Below are 19,177 nucleotides of genomic sequence, written 5' to 3'. Positions count from 1 at the left end.
GAGCATTGGCTTCAGTTTAAAGTCACCAGCTACATTAGCCCCCTAACAAGAGAGTAGGCCTGTCCTTTTGAAGCTTTGAAGCCAAGCATTGACTTCTCTCTGGCTATGAAAGTCCTAGACGGCATCTTCTGCCAGTAGAAGATTGTTTTCTGCGTTGAAAATCTGTTGTTTAGCATAGCCACCTTAATTAATGATCTTAGCTAGACGTTCTGGATAACTTGCTGCAGCTTCTGCATCAGTACTTGCTGCTTCACCTTGTACTTCTACGTCATAGAGATGGCTTCTTTCCTTAAATATTATGAACCAACCTCTGCTAGCCTCAGATTTTTCCTCTGCAGCCTCCTCACCTCGCCAAGTCTTCACAGAATTGAAGAGAGTTAGGGCCTTGCTCTGGATTAGGCTTTGCCTTAAGGGAATGTTGGGCTGGTTTGATCTCCTCTCCAGTCCACTAAAACTCTCTCCATATCAGCAATAAGGGTGTTTTGCTTTCTTATCATTCACGTGTTCACTGGAGTAGCACTTTTAATTTCTTTCAAGAACTTTTCCTTTGCATTCACAACTTGGCTAACTGGCACAAGTGGTGTAACTTTCAGCTGATTGCAGCTTTTGACATGCCTTTGTCACTAAGCTTGATCATTTCTAGCTTTTGATTTAAACTGAGAGATGTGCAGTGCTTCCTTTCACTTGAACACTTTACAGAGGCCATTGTAGGGTTATTAATTGGCCTAATTTCAGCATTGTTGTGTCTCAGGGAATAGGGCGGCCTGAGGGAGAGAGAGAGAGAGAGATGGGGGAATGGCCAGTCTGTAGAGCAGTCAGAACACACACATTTACTAATTAAGTTCGCTATGTTATGTGGCAGTGGTTCATGGCACCTCAGAACAATTACAATAGTATCATTAAAGATCGCTGATCACTTATCACCATAACAAATGTAATAATAATGAAATCATTTGGAATATTGCAAGAATTATAAAAATGTGACACAGAGACATGAAGTGAGCAAATGCTGTTGGAAAAATAGCACTGATGGACTTGCTTGACACAAACCTTCAATTTGTAAAAAATGCAGTATCTGTGAAGCCTAATGAAACAATTTTTGTCTGCATACAAAAATTATGTCAGGGCTTCCCTGGTGGCACAGTGGTTGAGAGTCTGCCTGCCAGTGCAGGGGACTTGGGTTCGAGCCCTGGTCTGGGAAGATCCCACATGCTGTGGAGCGGCTGGGCCCGTGAGCCACAACTACTGAGCCTGCGCGTCTGGAGCCTGTGCTCCGCAACAAGAGAGGCCGTGACAGTGAGAGGCCCGCGCACCGCGATGAAGAGTGGCCCCCGCTTGCCACAACTAGAGAAAGCCCTCGCACAGAAACGAAGACCCAACGCAGCCATAAATAAATAAATAAATAAATAAATAAATAAAGATTTTAAAAAAGTATGTCAGACAGCTGGGTCACAGTAAAAAAAAAAATATTGTATATTTAGAGTGTAATTAGAACTACAGAAAGAGAGGAAAGAGAATATGAAACAGAAATAGTATTTGAAGTGATAATGCCAGACAATTTTTCAAAATTTATGAAAGACATCAAAGCTATACATTCAAGATCAGGTAGAAGCCCCAAGTAGGATAAATATAACACAAAGCACACCCAGATACATCATAGTAAAACTGGAACCAATCAAAATAGAAAAGATTAAAAGCATTCACAGCAAAAAGACAGAAAACCTTCAAATGGACAAGACTGTCACTTGACTTCAAAAGAAAAGATAAGAAAATGGAAGATAATGGAATAACATTTTCAAATTATCGAGTGGAAGAAATGTACCAATCTAGAATTCTAAACCTGCAGAAAATATCCTTTAAAAAGGGAAGGCAAAATAAAGACATTTTCAGACAAACAAAAACTGAAAGAGTTCATTAGCAGTTATCCCAGCTAAAAGAATTTCTACTTTAATTCTTTGGGTAGAAAGCAAATTATCACAGAGACAGAACAGAGTGAAAAACAAGAGAAAGAGGAAAATATGTTGGTAAATCTAAATAAATATTAACTGCATAAAATTAGAAGAGTAATGGTCCTGTGTGAACAAGAGCACAGTAAGCATCAGAGTATAAAGGGAGTTGACATATTTTAAGTTTTCTTAGAATACTGAACCTACTACTGTTCTGAAAGTTTAAGACAGAATAATTGAAATAGGCCTTCAGTAAGTTAAGGCCACTACTCTCTAGGACAACTACTAAAAGAATAGGAAAATATAAAACGAATAAGCCAGTAAAGAGGAGAATGGAATAAAAATATTTAACCAAAAATAAGGCAAGAAGAAGATGAAAATGAACACAAAACTGATAGAACAAACTGAAAAAACATCAGGTGGCAAATTTTTATTTTTTGGCCAATTTTAAAAAAATTAATTAATTATTTTTGGCTGCCTTGGGTCTGTTGCTGCATGCGGGCTTTCTCTAGTTGTGGCAAGTGGGGGCACTCTTCGTTGCGGTGCACGGGCTTCTCATTGTGGTGGCTTCTCTTGTTGCGGAGCACGGGCTCTAGGCGTGCGGGCTTCAGTAGTTGTGGCACATGGGCTCAGTAGTTGTGGCTCACGGGCTCTAGAGCGCAGGCTTAGTAGTTGTGGCGCACGGGCTTAGTTGGTGTGTGGCATGTGGGATCTTCCCGGACCAGGGCTCGAACCCGTGTCCCCTGCATTGGCAGGTGGATTCTTTTTTTTTTTTTTTTTTTTTTTTTAACAAATTGCATTGGTTTTTTTTTTTTTTTTTTAATAGCTACTTTATTTATTTATTTATTTATTTATTTATTTTTGGCTGTGTTGGGTCTTCGGTTCGTGCGAGGGCTTTCTCTAGTTGCGGCAAGCGGGGGCCACTCTTCATCGCGGTGCGGGGACCGCTCTTCATCGCGGTGCGCGGGCCTCTCACTATCGCGGCCCCTCCTGTTGCGGGGCACAGGCTCCAGACGCGCAGGCTCAGCAGTTGTGGCTCACGGGCCCAGCCGCTCCGTGGCATGTGGGATCTTCCCAGACCAGGGCTCGAACCCGTGTCCCCTGCATTAGCAGGCAGATTCTCAACCACTGCGCCGCCAGGGAAGCCCCGGCAGGTGGATTCTTAACCACTGGACCACCAGGGAAGTCCCTCAGGTGGCAAATTAACTGTAATCACTATTTACATAATATGTAAGCAGAATATGCTAATTAAATACAAAGTTGACAGAAAGTGTGTCAGAACTGGGTTGTGTACAGTTCTATATATGACATTGAGAAGTCCTCAAGTCTTCTGTTAGTTACTGTTACTCTGTCTTTTCCCCCTGAGACTGGGAATGGGATAAAAATATCCACTATCACCACTTGTGTTGTTTTGAAGGATCTGGCCATTCTAGGAGGAAGAAAGAGAAATGAAAACCATTAAGAATGAAGGAAAAAAAAAAAGCTGTTATTACTATGAACGGAGAAATCCTAAAAGAATGCAGAAGTTAATAGAATTAAAAATTGTCTTTAACAAGGTCCCCGGATTCAAAGTCAGTGTAAAAAAGAAGTAACTTTATATTTCTATGCCAATAATAAGCAATTAGAAAATAAATATTGAAAATTATATTTACAGTAACATCAAAAACCATTAAATGCCTAGGAATATACTTAAGAAAGGTAAGCAATACCTCTACACAGATGTTTTAGAAACATTCCTCAGTGAAGTTAAAGGCCACCTAAGGTATATACTGTCTTCATGAAATGAAAAGGTCAGGATTATAATACCATGGAATGGGATGGTGATACTATAATGATGAAAATTATCTGCAGATTTATAGTTCAATACAAGAGGTATCAAAATTCTAGCCAGATGTGTGTGTATATGTTGGGGTAGAGTGGTATAGGGAGAAGAGACAAGCTGATTGTAAAATTTCAGTAGAAATGCAAAAGGGTAAGAATAGCCAAAATCATCTTGAAGAAGAAGAAGATGATGATGATGATGATGATGAAGTAGTTGTAGGAGGAGGAGGAGGGGCGGCAGCAGAAGTCATCATTACAGACACTTGGAGGGCTTATGCTGCTAGATATCATACCTTGTTACAATAATTAAAGTATGAAACAATAGATTATATACATATGATTTAGAACAAAAGTAACAGTAAAATCCTGGAGAATTTCCTAATATTGGATTTGGCAGTGTATCCCTACATGAGAAATCAAAAGCACAAACACCAAAAAAAAAAAAACCAAAAACAGATAAATTGTACTTCATCAAAATGTAAAACTTTTGTGCATCAAAGGGCATTATCAAGAAAGTGAAACCATCAACAAAATGAAGAGGAAACCTACTGAGAGAAAATATTTGCAAATCATGTATCTGATAAGGGGGTTAATATCTGTATTATATAAATGACACATATAACTCAATAGCAAAAAACACAATTTGATTAAAAAATAGGCAGAGACATTTTTCCAAAGATAAACAAATCATCAGCAGTTATATAAAAGGTGCTCAACATCAGTAATCATCAGGGAAATGCAAATCAAAACCGCAATAACATAGGACCTCACTCCTGTTAGATTGGCAAATATAAAAAAGACAAATAACAAGTGTTGGTGAGGATGTGGGAATATAAATTGTTGGTGGTGGGAATGTAAATTGATGTAGCCACCATGAAAAACAATATGGAGGATCTTCCAAAAATTAAAAATAGGAAAAAAAAAGTTTAAATAGAAGTACCATGTGATCCAGTAATTTCACTTCTGAATATTTATCTGAAGGAAATGTGAATACTAACTCAAAAAGATACCTGCACCCCCATGTTCATTGTATCATTATTTACAATAACCAAGACATAGAAGCAACCTAAATGTCCATCTATTGGATGAATGGATAAAGAAAAAGTGGTGTATATATACAATGTAATATTATTCAGCCATAAAAAAGAAGAAAAAATCTTGCCATTTGTGACAACACTGATGGACCTTGAGGGCATTATGCTAAGTGAAATAGACAGAGAAAGATAAATACTGTGTGATCTTTCTTACACACGGAATCAAATCTAAAAAACACCAAATAACAACAACAACAAAAACCCCCAAACTCATAGATACACAGAACAGATTGGTAGTTGTCGGGGGCAGGGGATGGCTGATGTGCAAAATGGGTAAAGGGAGTCTTCTAAAGGTACAAACTTCCAGTTATAAAATAAATAAGTCAAGGAATGTAATGTACAGCATGGTAACTATAGTTATTAATACTGTATGGTATATTTGAAAGTTTCTGCTGAGAGAGTAGATTTGAAAAGTTCTCATCACAGGAAAAAGAAATTGTAACTGTGTGGTGATGGGTGAAAACTAGACTTATTATGGTGATCATTTCACAGTATATGGAAATATTGAATCATTGTACATCTGGAACTAATATGTTATATGCCAATTATATCTCCTTTTTAAAAAAAAGAATTATCAATTTGAAAAAAAAGTGAAAAGTGAACCTGCAGAATGGGAGAAAATACTTGCAAATCATATCTGATAAGAGACTTTTATCTAGACTCTATAAAAGAAGGATTACAACTCAACAAAAAGACAACCCAATTTTTTTAAATGGACAGAAGACCCAAATAGTCATTACTATTAATAGTTGCCATTGTAATAGCTTTTTCTTTTTATATTTTTGTATTGTTTTGTATTTTGTAAGGTATGTTCATTGTTTTTTTAGACATGATACTGTCGCACATTTAATAGACCATGTTATAGTGTAAACATAACTTTTCTATGCACTGGGAAACAAAAAATTTGTGTAACTCATTTCATTGCAATATTTGCTTTATTGTGGTTGTTTGGAACCATACCTGCAGTATCTCAGAGGTATACCTGTTTCAGCTTGCTCATGCCTCAGTTTTGTTTTCTTCTGACCCATCTTTGAATTTACTCATTCTCTCCAGATTTGTCTAATCTTATGTTAAACCTATAAATATGAATTCTTAATTGCAGTTTTAATATATTTTCTGTAATTTCCTTTAGTTTTTAAATATAGTTTTTAGTTCCCTGCCAAAATTCTTTTTCTTACTATTTAATCCTTGAACATCTTTAATTATGTTAAAGTTTATGTGTGTTAGCCTCAATATCTGGATCTCCAGGGGCTCTTTTTCTCTTGTCTGTTTTTCGCTTGATTTTTGGTCAAGTCTTATCTTGGACACATGTTATTTTTGATTGAGCTGTAGACTTTGTGAACAAAAAATTGTAGAGATAATTTGAGGCTCTGGATGATTTTATAATTCTTCCAAACAGGATTTAGTTTTGCTTCTGACAGGCAGTTGAGCTATTGTCAGATCACATTCAATCAGTCAAGACTGCAGTGATTGGAAGCTAGGCTTCAGTTTTTGACAGGCTGATTCTTTTTCTGGTCACTTTTATGTCTAAGATGTTTTTATTTGGGATCCCCCCACAAGTCTAGGGTTTTTAACAAGGACTCTACTCTTTATTGAACTCAGAATTCCACTTTTTTTTTCCTTCTACCTCTGTGACAGTGATGAAAACATTGCTCAACCTTTTAACCTTTTTCACTTTCAGAATCAGCCATCATTTATGTAAGAAAAGCAATTTTAGTGCCAGACTCAAATCTCTTGATTATTCTCCTCTTTTGAAACTTTGCCTGCAAAGATTCAGCACCCATGAACTCTTAGCACCTGGTTTTATTATTCTCCAAACTTTTCTTCCCATTTCTTTCCTGCCCCAGGTAACCACTTTGTTGAATTTTGGTTTATTATTCCCTAACTAAAACAAAACACCATTTTACCATATATTTATCTCTAAACATGTACTTGTTTAATTTTGCTTGTTCTTGAAGTTTATAAGAGTTATTTTATACCGTATATATTCTTGGGTGACTTGATATTATCATTATGGATATGTTTCTTAGAATAACCCTTGTTGTCAAGTCTAGCTGTAGTTCATTCATTCATTCATTCATTACTCTGTATTATATCACTGTGTGAAATATCTCTTATTCTCCTAATGGACATTTGGAGTATTTCCATTTCTTTTTTTTTTGTTTTTTTTTGTTTTTTTAAAATTTTTATTTATTATTTATTTTTTGCCGTGTTGGGTCTTCGTTTCTGTGCGAGGGCTTTCTCTCTAGTTGCGGCAAGTGGGGGCCACTCTTCATCGCGGTGCGCGGGCCTCTCACCATCGCGGCCTCTCTTGTTGCGGAGCACAGGCTCCAGACGCGCAGGCTCAGTCGTTGTGGCTCACGGGCCCAGTTGCTCTGTGGCATGTGGGATCTTCCCAGACCAGGGCTCGAACCCGTGTCCCCTGCATTGGCAGGCAGATTCTCAACCACTGCGCCACCAGGGAAGCCCCAGTATTTCCATTTCTTTTCCTCTTTTGAACAGTGCTCCTGTGAATTTCTTATAGAGGCCTTCTGATGCATATGAGCACAAATTCCTCCAGGGTACATTCACAAGAGTGATATAGTGATGAACATCAGTTTGTACACATATTTAACTTTTCACTTTATTGCTGAATTATTTTTGAAGATGGTTGTTAAAACTTATTTTCCTCTCAGCAGTGTATAACACACATTATCGTCAGATGTCTTAATTTTTGCCCATCTAATAGATATAAAAGTGTCTCAGTATCGTCTTAATTTGCATTTCCCTGGTTACTAAAAAAGTTTATATGTCTAGTCATCATTCATATTGCCTCCTTTCTGAAATTCCTTTTCATGTCTTTTGCTTTTTTTTCTTGGATTGTTTGTCTTTTTCTCATAGGTAATCTTTACACACACTAATATTTTTTCAGGTACATGTTGAAGTATGTTTCTAAAATGCATAAAATCTCATTTATGGTGTGTCTTTTTACTCCCTTCATTGTGTCCCTTGAACAAAAGTTATTAATTTTAATTTAACTACATTTATCATTCTTTTCTCTTGTAGTTAATGCTTTTATATCTTGTTTAAGAAATCATTTCCTATGCCATTGTCATAAAAATAGTCTCCCATATGTTCTAAAAGTTTTAAAGTTTTCTTTTCACATATAAAAATTTTAATCCATCTGGAATTGATTTGTTTGCTTTTTCTTGTATGCTGTGACTTAAGGATTCCATTTCTTTCTACTCTCCATTAGGGTAACCAACTTTCCCAGCAGAATTTATGGACTGATCTCTCCTTCTTCCAGTCATCTGCAGTGCTAACATTCATATTATACACCGCCTCTATTCTTTCCCATTGCTTTGTTTGCTCATCTACAATGTGTCTTTCATTAAAGTTTTATAATTTTCTCTGTAAAGAAAATTTAAATATTTCTCTTACACCACTTTGTTAGGTATTTCAGCTTTTAAAATTATTTTGTTTTGTGGTGGATTTGGGGAATTATTTTGTAGTTTTTAATCTCATATCATCTTGTCTTGCTAAACTCTTTTCTCTTTACTTTTCATCATAATTATGAGAAAGGCCAGTTCTGATTTTTTTTATCCTTAAATATTTTATCTCTATGTATTTCCTTATATTTCTATATGTATTTCCTGTACTTGCCTTTTTTCATCTCAGCTTCATCTATCAGTTTTTGAAAGAGGTATATTCAAGTCTTCTGCTGTGATGATGAAGTTTTCGATGTTCTTTTTTTAAAAAATCATTTTTCTTTTGGTTTGTTTTGATATTACACTGCTAGTTTTACAGATGTTCATGAATTTTATATCTTACGATGTAAGATTAAAGAAAAGTACATCAATATCCTTTTTATATTAGTATCCCATATAAATCCATATCCCGTTTAAATGCTTTTAGATCTTGACTAGTGTATTTGTCCATTAGTTTTAGATTTTTTCTGTCTTTGGTTGTGTTGCATCTGTTGTGGTTTCATTTATTATTTTTGAACCTGTCTATTGGTCTTACTTATGATAACTTTTTTGTTTATTTTCTATTTGTAATAATTTATGCTGATTGAATTTTCTTGTGAATTAAATATTTTAGTGGAGTGCATCTTTGAATAATTTGTTCAAAATGGCTCGTAATTTGTAAGCTTTCTCTCTGATTTCTGAAAATATTTTCCTCCTCATTCTTGAAGATTAGAATTCTATTTTTCAAGTAACTTGGCTAACAGAAAATTCAGAATATTGTTTTTTGGTGTGTAAAGAAATCTGAAGTTGATATGGTTCTTGTTTCTTTTTTGGTAGGTTCCTCCATGCAAGCTTTGAGATTTTTTGGATATTCTTAGTTCAGAAATTTCATCAGTATGTTTCTAATGAGATCCTTATTTCATTATTTTCACTTCACACTTTGAAGGCACTTCTCAGCTGAAGAATTAATTCTTAAGCTGTTTGTAAATAACTCTGTGTGTTTGCGGAGTTTGCCTTCTGGATGTTTGAGCTACCTATCCTGTTGCCAGAGGGTTACCCGAGGTGCTCTTTGATTTCTGTTTCCAACTGGAAATTACTCATGTCAGGTTGAGGTAAAAATGGGATCTCCAGTGTTCCAAGATTGGGTTCAGCTCTTTTGTCACCTTATTTAATTTCCTGGCTGCTACTGTAAATTCACATTTCTTAATACCTTCAGTTTATCATCTCAGGGTTATACTATGATTGTGCTGAAAAAAAAAAAAGGCTTTTTGGAGGGTGTTTCCTTCTGTGCTTTTCTGGAGTTGTAAGCCCTCTTACCTCTTAATTTTTTTTTTTACTGTATATTTTGTTTTTCGAAATTTTTCTTTGGTTTTGGTTTTTTGGGGGGCCCCTTTTGTTTTCCGGCCCAGCTAACTGGTGTGTGTTTACGTGCATGTGCATGTGTGTGTGTGTTGCCATTTTGGTGGGATTTAAGTAGGAAGACACTAATGTATGTTTTCTGTTACTTCTGCAAACCTTTATAATTGTTCCCTGCTCAAGATTTTTTGCAGATGCCTTTTCCTTCATTTATGAACTATAGCTGACCTTTGAGCAACATGGAAGTTAAAGGTGCCAACCCTTTGTGTCGTGGAAAATCCTAATATAATCTGTAGTCAGCTCTTTGTATGTGGTTCCTCCCTATCCACAGGGCATTTCTGATTCAATCAACTGTGGATTGTGTTTTACTGTAGCATGTGTTCATTTAAAAATCTACATATAAGTGGACCTGCGCAGTTGAAACTTGTCTTGTTAAAGGGTCATCTGTACACTTTTTGGCTCCATTGATTTTTATCTTAGTCCTTGCCAAATGCCTTAAATAATTGAAACAGTAGACTTAAAGGGGATTGAGTAAGGAAGTATATATATAAGTGGTTAAAGTTGGTCCTATCTCACACCTACGAAGAACCAGCTGCTGATGGATGTATAAGGTTCATTTGTGGTGCTAGTGCAGACAGGCCTTTCAACCTTTATGAGTAAGTAACAGAAAGCATAGTCATGTATAATGACTGTTCTTGCAGAAGATAAAAATTTCATTCATTCACTAAATATTAATTACACATGAGAATGTGTATTTGTGTTTTAAAGTCCTTAATTTTTGTTTAGCTTCCAGGAAAAAAGACAACTAAGCTTTGGGTTCCAGATGAAGAAGTTTCACCTGAGACAATGGTCAAAGTGAGTGATATACATAGATCTGTTGATTTTAATATATTTAATATACTGTATTATTATTATAGGTGTTAAAATGTCTGTTCCTGTTATAAAGATACAACTATTAAAATCATTCAGGTTTTTATATTTATTGTATGACATTATCCTCTGTGCTGTGAGAGTGTAGGGCAATAATGAGAAACTTGAGGCCTGTGGACAGCTGCACATAATCTAGTTTGGAAAACAAAAAGTTTGAAAACTTCCTCCATGTTGCTGCTTCTTAGATATCCACCTTTTAATGGGAAAAGACAGTGCTGGTTTTCTTATGTACATTCTCCTATTCAGCAAAGATGGTCGTCCAGGTTTTAAGACTATTCATCTTTTCCATGGGATTTGATATACTTTTTTATTTTTATTAAAAAAAATTCAACCTGTAATTTCTTCAATTAAGAGTTATGGGTAAAGGATTGCTCATCACAGCTGTGAAGTATTGCTTTACTAAAACTGTACTCTGTAATGTAGACCTCATATCAAGCCACTCACTGCCCAAGGTGTAAAGGCCAGGAGCAAATATATTAAATATTGTTTTTCTAATTATAATTTCTTGCAAATCATTTCATTGTGTGTGTGTTTGTTTATGTTTCATATTGTGAACTACTTTGTCACATTATTGCAGCTTCTGATTCTGATACTATTTCTCCAGACCTGTAGGGCAGTCTTTCCTTGAGCATCATTGAATGATGCTTGAAACTTTTGAGTTCCAGTATAAACCTGTTTTCTCAGCATTGGTCTCAAGCAGCAGTTTTGTATAGTTGGGCAGCACTGCACAAGAAGGCAGGCCGCCTGCGCTTAAGTTCATGGTTACAAAGTGGCCCAGGAAGAGGATCTTAAGACTGTTAGTCACATGCCACTGTTCAAAACCCATTTAGCTCCGGAGCCTCAGATCTGTAAAAATTAAGATAATATGTGAAAAAGAGATAATATGCACCCCTTTGAAAAGGGCTGTTGCAAGCCTTAGAGGCAGTAACAGGTTTTACAGGTTTTAAAGTACTAAGTACTTCATAATTGTCAAATGCAGTACAAATGTAAGGTGGTATCAACTCTTAGACACAAAAGATCGAATATAATTTTCAGTCAGGATCTTTCTGAACTAGGGAAGTTAACACGATTTTACTGTGGGTTCTAAAGGGTAGAGTGTTTGTTGGGGAAACATTTTTTTTTTTAATTAATTTATTTATTTCTTTATTTTTGGCTGTGTTGGGTCTTCAGTTCGTGCGAGGGCTTTCTCTAGTTACGGCAAGTGGGGGCCACTCTTCATCGCGGTGCAGGGACCGCTCTTCATCGCGGTGCGCGGGCCTTTCACTATCGCGGCCCCTCCCGTTGCGGGGCACAGGCTCCAGACGCGCAGGCTCAGTAGTTGTGGCTCACGGGCCCAGCTGCTCCGTGGCATGTGGGATCTTCCCAGACCAGGGCTCGAACCCGTGTCCCCTGCATTAGCAGGCAGATTCTCAACCACTGCGCCACCAGGGAAGCCTGGGGAAACATTTTTTAAAAAGCAAAAAGAACCAGTTTTTAGATAAATCATTCGTCAACTACCTGGGGGTGAGACATCTTTAATTTAAAACATTCAAAGTTATCTTCACACATGGAGAAAAAAATAATTTTTTTCTTTCCTTTTCTTAAAAAGCATCTGTTAAAAACATTTCTTCATTCTTTTTCAAGGCTGATATAGAATTTCTTTAAATGGTAGCAATGTTTTATTTGTCAATTTGTATTTTAAATAGATTCAGGCTATTAAAATGATGGTTCGATGGCTACTTGGAATGAAAAATAATCACAGTAAATCAGGAACTTCTACTTTAAGATTGCTCACAACAATACTGCATAGTGATGGAGACTTGACAGAACAGGGGAAAATTAGGTATGTAATTATAACTTCAGAGTTCTTTGGATTACACACTATTTTAGCATCTGGTGTAATTGTTGAATGATGGTTTCTTTTTTAAAAGATAATTAATATTGCTTTGTAGGTATGCATATATTTTTATTGTAATAGGCTTTTGTATAGTGGTTATTTCAAAATGACAGTCTCATGTCTAGTGCAAGGTACTGCTGTACAATCTTAAGTATTTTAAACAATAGATGTTTACTTTTTTGAATATCTAATGTGAAAATGTTAGTGTACCAATCAATAACTGATGTTTTACATTCTTGTTAATGTCTAAAGCTAAAAGAACAGACTGTATAGAAGGCAACTTACTGAATCTGTTTCGAGAAGTATAAATATATGCAAATGTGAAAAATGCACTTGATGCAAATTTTTTTAAATACACATACCTTTTTGTTTGTTTTATTTTGTTTTGTTTGAAAGATGTATAGTATAGTGACTGAAAACATGAGCTCTGGAGCCCAGATTCAAATCCTGGCACCACCTCTTAGCAGCAAGGTGCCTTTCAGCAAGTTACTTTAACCTCTCTGTACCTCAGTTTCCTCATCTATAAAACAGAGATAATGATTATGCCTATCTCATCTAGCTGTTATGAGAATCAAATAAGTTAGTAGATTTAATGTATTTAAAACACTGCCCAGCACATAGTAATTAGAAGTATTGATGGTGGTAGTGGTTATTATGTCAAGGTTAGCTAAAATTTAGAAGTTTGTCCTCTGTGAAAACACAAGTGCCATTTATTGTCTCTATTGGTAATAAAAAATGTGAGAATAACTTCCCCCACCTTAACATATGTATCTAGCTTCAAGTCTTTAGGACGAAATATAAATGGTAATTGCCAGCTGCTTAATACTTTTCCATCTTTGTTTCTTTTCTTCTTATATGTTTTGCTCATTCTGTACTTTTTGCATAGAATATTAACAGTAGCACATTCTTCTCAAACAAATCAAATAATAAGAAAACTCTGTAAAGCATTCCACATGTATAACTGATTTATTTACCTTCCTTCAGTCTAATTAGTTGTCTTCACCTTCTACTCTTATAATTACATGCTAGCGTTCAAGATTTACATAATAATTAGAGAAAAATTTCCTTAGTATTAATACGTTTTGTCTTAAATTTATTAATTACATTATTTATATGCATATTTAGATCTCACCTGTTTTTTTTTGTTTGTTTTTTTTAATCTATTTTTGGTTGCGTTGGGTCTTTGTTGCTGCGCGCGGGCTTTCTCTAGTTGCGGCGAGCAGGGGCTACTCTTCGTTGCGGTGCGCGAGCTTCTCATTGCAATGGCTTCTTTTGTTGTGGAGCACAGGTTCTAGGCACGCGGGCTTCAGTAGCTGTGGCACGTGGGCTCAGTAGTCGTGGCTCACGGGCTCTAGAGTGCAGGCTCAGTAGTTGTGGTGCACAGGCTTAGTTGCTGTGTGGCATGTGGGATGTTCCCGGACCAGGGCTTGAACCCATGTCCCCTGCATTGGCAGGTGGATTCTTAACCACTGCGCCACCAGGGAAGTCCCTCACCTGTTTTTATCCATGGTATTCTTTAACAAAATCACGTGTGTACTTGAATTCTGCACATGTATTTGACTTACATTGGGTCTGCTTTTTTAAAAAAATTTTATTGAAGTATAGTTGATTTACAGTGGTGTGTTAATTTCTGCTGTACAGCAGAGTGACTCAGGTAAACATTTATATATATATATCTCTTTTCATATTTTTTTCCATTGTATTTTGTCACAGGATATTAAATATAGTTCCCTGTGCTATACAGTAGGGCCTTGTTTGTCCATCCTATGTATAAAAGTTTGCCTCTACTAATCCCAAACTCCCAATCCTTCCCTCCCCTACACCTCCCCCCCCCTTGGCAACCACAAGTTTATTTTCTATATCTGTGAGTCTGTTTTTGTTTCATAGATAATGTTGATTCATGTCATATTTTAGATTCCACATGTAAGTGATATCATGTGGTATTTGTCTTTCTCTTTCTGAGTTACTTTGCTTAGTATGATAATCTCAAATGGCATTATTTCATTTCATTATTTCATTCTTTTTTGATGGCCGAGTAATATTCCATTAATATTCCATTATATACACCACATCATCTTTATCCATTCATCTATCGGTGGACATTTAGCTTGTTTCCATGTCTTGGCTATTGTAAATAGTGCTGCTGTGAAGATAGGGGTGCATGTATCTTTTTGAATTATAGTTTTGTCTGGGTATATGCCCAGGAGTGGGATTGCTGGATCATATGACAACTCTGTTTGTAGTTTTTTGAGGAAACTCCATATTGTTTTCCATAATGGCTTCACCGATTTACATTCCCACCAGTAGCATAAGAGGGTACCCTTTTCTCCACACCTCTCCAGCATTTGTTATTTGTAGACTTTTTAATGATGGCCATTCTGACCAGTGTGAGGTGGTACCTCACTGTAGTTTTGATTTGCATTTCTCTAATAATTAGCAATGTTGAGCATCTTTTCATGTGCCTATTGGCCATCTGTATGTCTTCTTTGGAGAAATGTGTATTTAGGTTCTCTGCCCATTTTTTGATTGGGTTGTTTGTTTTTTTGTTGTGGAGTTGTATGAGCTGTTTGTATATTTTGGAGATTAAGCCCTTGTCAGTTGCATCATTTGCAAATATTTTCTCCCAGTCTCTGGGTTGTCTTTTCATTTTGTTTGTGGTTTCCTTTGCTGTGCAAAAGCTTTTAAGTTTAATTAGGTCCTATTTGTTTATTTTTGGTTTTGTTTCTATTGCCTTGGGAGCCTGACCTAAGAAAACATTGGTATGATTTATGTCAGAGAATGTTTCACCTTGGTTCTCTTCTAGGAGTTTTATGGTGTCTTGTCTTTAAGTCTTTAAGCCATTTTGAGTTTATTTTTGTGTATGGCGTGAGGGTGTGTTCTAACTTCATTGATTCACATGCAGCTGTCCAGCTTTCCCAGCACCACTTGCTGAAGAGACTGCTTTTTCCCCATTGTATATTCTTGCCTCCTTTCTTGAAGATTAAGTGTGTGGGTTTATTTCTGGGCTCTTTGTTCTGTTCTATTGATCCATATGTCTCTTTTTGTGCCAGTATCATGCTGTTTTGATTACTGTAGCCTTGTAGTATTATCTGAAGTCTGGGAGGGTTTCCTGCTTTGTTCTTTTTCCTCAGGATTGCCTTGGTAATTCTGGGTCTTTTATGGTTCCATATACATTTTAGGATTATTTATTTTCATTCTGTGAAAAATGTCATGGGTAATTTGAGAGGGATCCCATTAAATCTGTAGACTGCTTTGGATAGTATGGCCATTTTAACAGTATTAATTCTTTTCAATCCAAGAGCATGGGATGTTTTTCCATTTCTTTGAATCATCTTCAGTTTCCTTTGTTAATGTTTTGTAGTTCTCAGCATATAAGTCTTTCACCTCCTTGGTCATGTTTATTCCTAAGTATTTTATTTTGGGGGGTACAGTTTTAAAAGGGATTGTTTGTTCACATTCCCTTTCTAATATTTCATTGTTAGTGTAAAGAAATGCAACTGATTTCTGTATGTTAATGTTGTATCCTGCTACTTTGCTGAATTCATTTATCAGTTCTAGTACTTTTTGTGTGGAGTCCTTAGAGTTTTCTACATATAATATCATGTCTCCTTTGTTGAAGATTAATTGTCCATAGGTGTGTGTGTTTATTTCTGGACTCTCTGATAATTATCATTATGTGTGTGTAACAATAATTTTACCTCTTCCCTACCAATTTGAATAGCTTTTATTTCTTTTCCTTCTCTGATTGCTTTGGCTAGGACTTCCAATACTGTGTTGAAGAGAAGTGGTGAGAGTGGGCATCCTTGTCTTGTTCCAGATTTTAGCAGGAAGGCTTTCAGCTTTTCACTGTTGAGTATTATATTGGCTGTGTGTTTGTCATAAATAGCTTTTATTATGTTGAGCTATGCTCCCTCTATACTCACTTTCATAAGGGTTTTTATCATGAATGGATGTTAAATTTTATCAAATGCTTTTTCTGCATCTACTGAGATGATCATGTGGTGTTTGTCCTTTCTTTTGTTGATGTGGTGTATCACGTTGATTGATTTGCATATGTTGAACCATCCTTGTGACCCTGGGATGAATCCAACTTGATCATGGTGTATGACCTTTTTTATTTGTTGTTGGATTCAGGTTGCTGATATTTTGTTGATAATTTTTGTGTCTATTCATCAAAAATATTGGCCTATAATTTGCTTTATGGTGGTATGTTTGTCTGTTTTTGGTATCAGGGTGATGGTGGCTTCATAGAATATCTTTGGGAGTGTTCCTCTTTAGTCTTTTGTAAGAGTTTGAGAAGGATCAGTATAAGTTCTTTTTTGTATGTTTCATAGAATTCCCCAGTGAAGCCATCTGGTCCTGGACTTTCGTTTGTAGGAGTTTATTTGTTTTCTCAGATTCTATGTCATTCTAGTGGTTGGCCTGTTCAAGTTATCTGTTTCTTCTTGATTCAGTTTTGGTGGGCTGTATGTTTCTCAAAAGCTGTCCGCTTCTTCTAGGTTCACAGTATTGTTCATAGTATTCTCTTATTTTTTTTTTTTTTTGTATTTCTGTGGTATCAGTTGTGATTCCTCTTTTGTTTATTTATGTCTTCTCTCTTTTCTTCTTGGTGAGCCTGGCCAGAGGTTTGTCAATTTTGTTTACCCTTTCAAAGAACTAGCTCTTGGTTTTATTGAATTTTTTCTATTGTTTTTTTAATCTCTATTTTAGTTATTTCCTCTCTGATCTTTATTACCTCCTTCAGTCTGCAGACTTTAGGTTTTGTTTGTTCTTCTTTTTCTAATTCTTTTAGGTGGTGGGTTAGGTTCTTTGAGATTTTTCTTGTTTCTTAAAGAAGGCCTGTATTGCTATGAACTTCCCTCTAAGAACTGGTTTTGCTGTATCCTGTAGGTTTTGTATGTTTGTGTTTTCATTGTCATTTGCCTCAAAGCGTTTTTAGATTTCTTCTTTGATTTCATTGTTGCCCCGTTGGTTTTTTAGTAGCATATTGTTTAGTCTCCATGTAATTGTTTTTTTTTCTCATTCTTTTTCTGTAGTTGATTTCTAGTCTCATGCCATTGTGGTCAGAAAAGATGCTTGAAATAATTTCTATACTCTTAAATTTGTTGAGGCTTGTTTTGTTCCCTAGTATGTGGTCTCTCCTAGGGAATGTTCCATGTGCCCTTAAAAAGAATGTGTATTCTGCTTTTTTTGGATGTAATGTACTGAAGATATCAATTAAGTCTAACTGTTCTGTTGTATCATTTAGGATCTCTGTTGCCTTATTGATTTTCTGTCTTGAAGATCTGTCCATTGATGTGAATGGGGTGTTAAAGTCTCCTACTATTATTGTATTCCTGTCAGTTTCTCTCTTTTTGTGTGTTAGTATTTGTTTTACGTATTTGGGTGCTCCTATATTGGGTGGATATACGTTGGCAAGTGTAATATTCTCTCCTTGTACTGATCCTTTTATCATTATATAGTGTCCTTTTTTATCTTTCTTTATAGCCTTTGTTTTAAAGTCTGTTTTGTCTGATATGAATATTTTGACCCCTGGTCTCTTGTCATTTCTGTTTGCATGAAATATCTTTTTCCATCCCCTCACTTTCAATCTGTGTGTGTCCTTTGCCCTAAAGTAGGTCTCTTGTAGGCAGCATATTGTAGGCTCTTGTTTTGTTTTTTTTTTAATCCAATCTGCCACTCTGTGTCTTTTGATTGGAGCATTTAGTCCATCGACATTTAAGGTAATTATTGATAGACATGTATTTATTGCCATTTTAAACCTTGTTTTCCCATTGATTTTATATTTCTTCTTTGTCCCTTTTCCTTCTTCCTTTTGTGGTTTGATGATTTTCTTTTGTGTTATTCTTATGTTCTCTTCCTTTTTGTTTTTGTGAATCTATTGTATGTTTTTGATTTGTGGTTGCCCTGTTTTTCAAATATGTTAACACTTTTCCTATATCTCCTTGCTTTAGACTGGTAGTCATACAGGCTCAAACAAATTCAAAAAAAAAAATGTATGTTTTCTTACTCTCCTCCGGCACATTTCATGATTTTGATGTCCTCTTTTACATCTTCATGTTCACACTTTTGTTGTTCATTGTGGTAATCATCACTTTCACAGAAATTTTTTGATGTTTTTTTAATCTGTGTACTTGCTTATTTAAGTGATTTACTTTCCAATTATGACTTTCTCTTTCCTATAGAGTCTTACATCTTTTCTACTTAGAAAAGACCTTTTAGTATTTCCTTTAGGATAGGTTTAGTATTGCCGTATTCTTTTAGTTTTTGTTTGTCTGAGAAGTTCTTTATCTTTCCTTCTATTCTAAGTGATAATCTTGCTGGGTAGAGTATCCTAGGTTGCAGATTTTCCCCTTTCAGGACTTTGAATATATCTTGCCATTCCCTTCTGGCCTGCAATGTTTCTGTAGAGAAATCAGCTGATAGCCTTATGGGGGTTTCCCTGTAATTAACACTTTGTTTTTCTCTTTCTACCTGTAGAGTCTTCTCTTTATCTTTAACATTTGCCATTTTTCTTATAATATGTCTTGGTGTAAGTCTGTTTGGGTTTATCTTGTTCGGTACCCTGTTTGCTTCCTGTATCTAGATATCTGTTTCCTTCTTTAGGCTTGGGAAGTTTTCAGCCTTAATTTCTTCAAATACATTTTCAATCCCTTTTTCTCTTTCCTCTTGTTCTGGAATCCCTATTATGCGTAGATTGACATGCTT

The 19,177-nt window shown here is 35.8% G+C and overlaps 1 protein-coding gene across 6 annotated transcripts in view; it reads left to right on the top strand.

Annotated features, from left to right (window-relative positions):
- The window catches only part of PDS5B (PDS5 cohesin associated factor B), a 201,005-nt gene that overhangs the window by 148,504 nt on the left and 33,324 nt on the right, over nt 1-19,177 (top strand). For all 6 annotated transcript variants that reach the window (XM_057532904.1, XM_057532903.1, XM_057532905.1 and 3 more), the window contains exons 22-23: nt 10,450-10,518; nt 12,279-12,415. In XM_057532904.1, coding sequence (XP_057388887.1) covers nt 10,450-10,518; nt 12,279-12,415 — 206 coding nt within the window. The remainder of the gene's footprint in view (nt 1-10,449; nt 10,519-12,278; nt 12,416-19,177) is intronic.

Source organism: Balaenoptera acutorostrata, chromosome 18 (assembly GCF_949987535.1).
Source record: "Balaenoptera acutorostrata chromosome 18, mBalAcu1.1, whole genome shotgun sequence".
Taxonomy (NCBI): Eukaryota; Metazoa; Chordata; class Mammalia; order Artiodactyla; family Balaenopteridae; genus Balaenoptera; species Balaenoptera acutorostrata.
The sequence above is the reverse complement of the archived record's forward strand: the minus strand, read 5'-3'. Positions and strand labels throughout refer to the sequence as shown.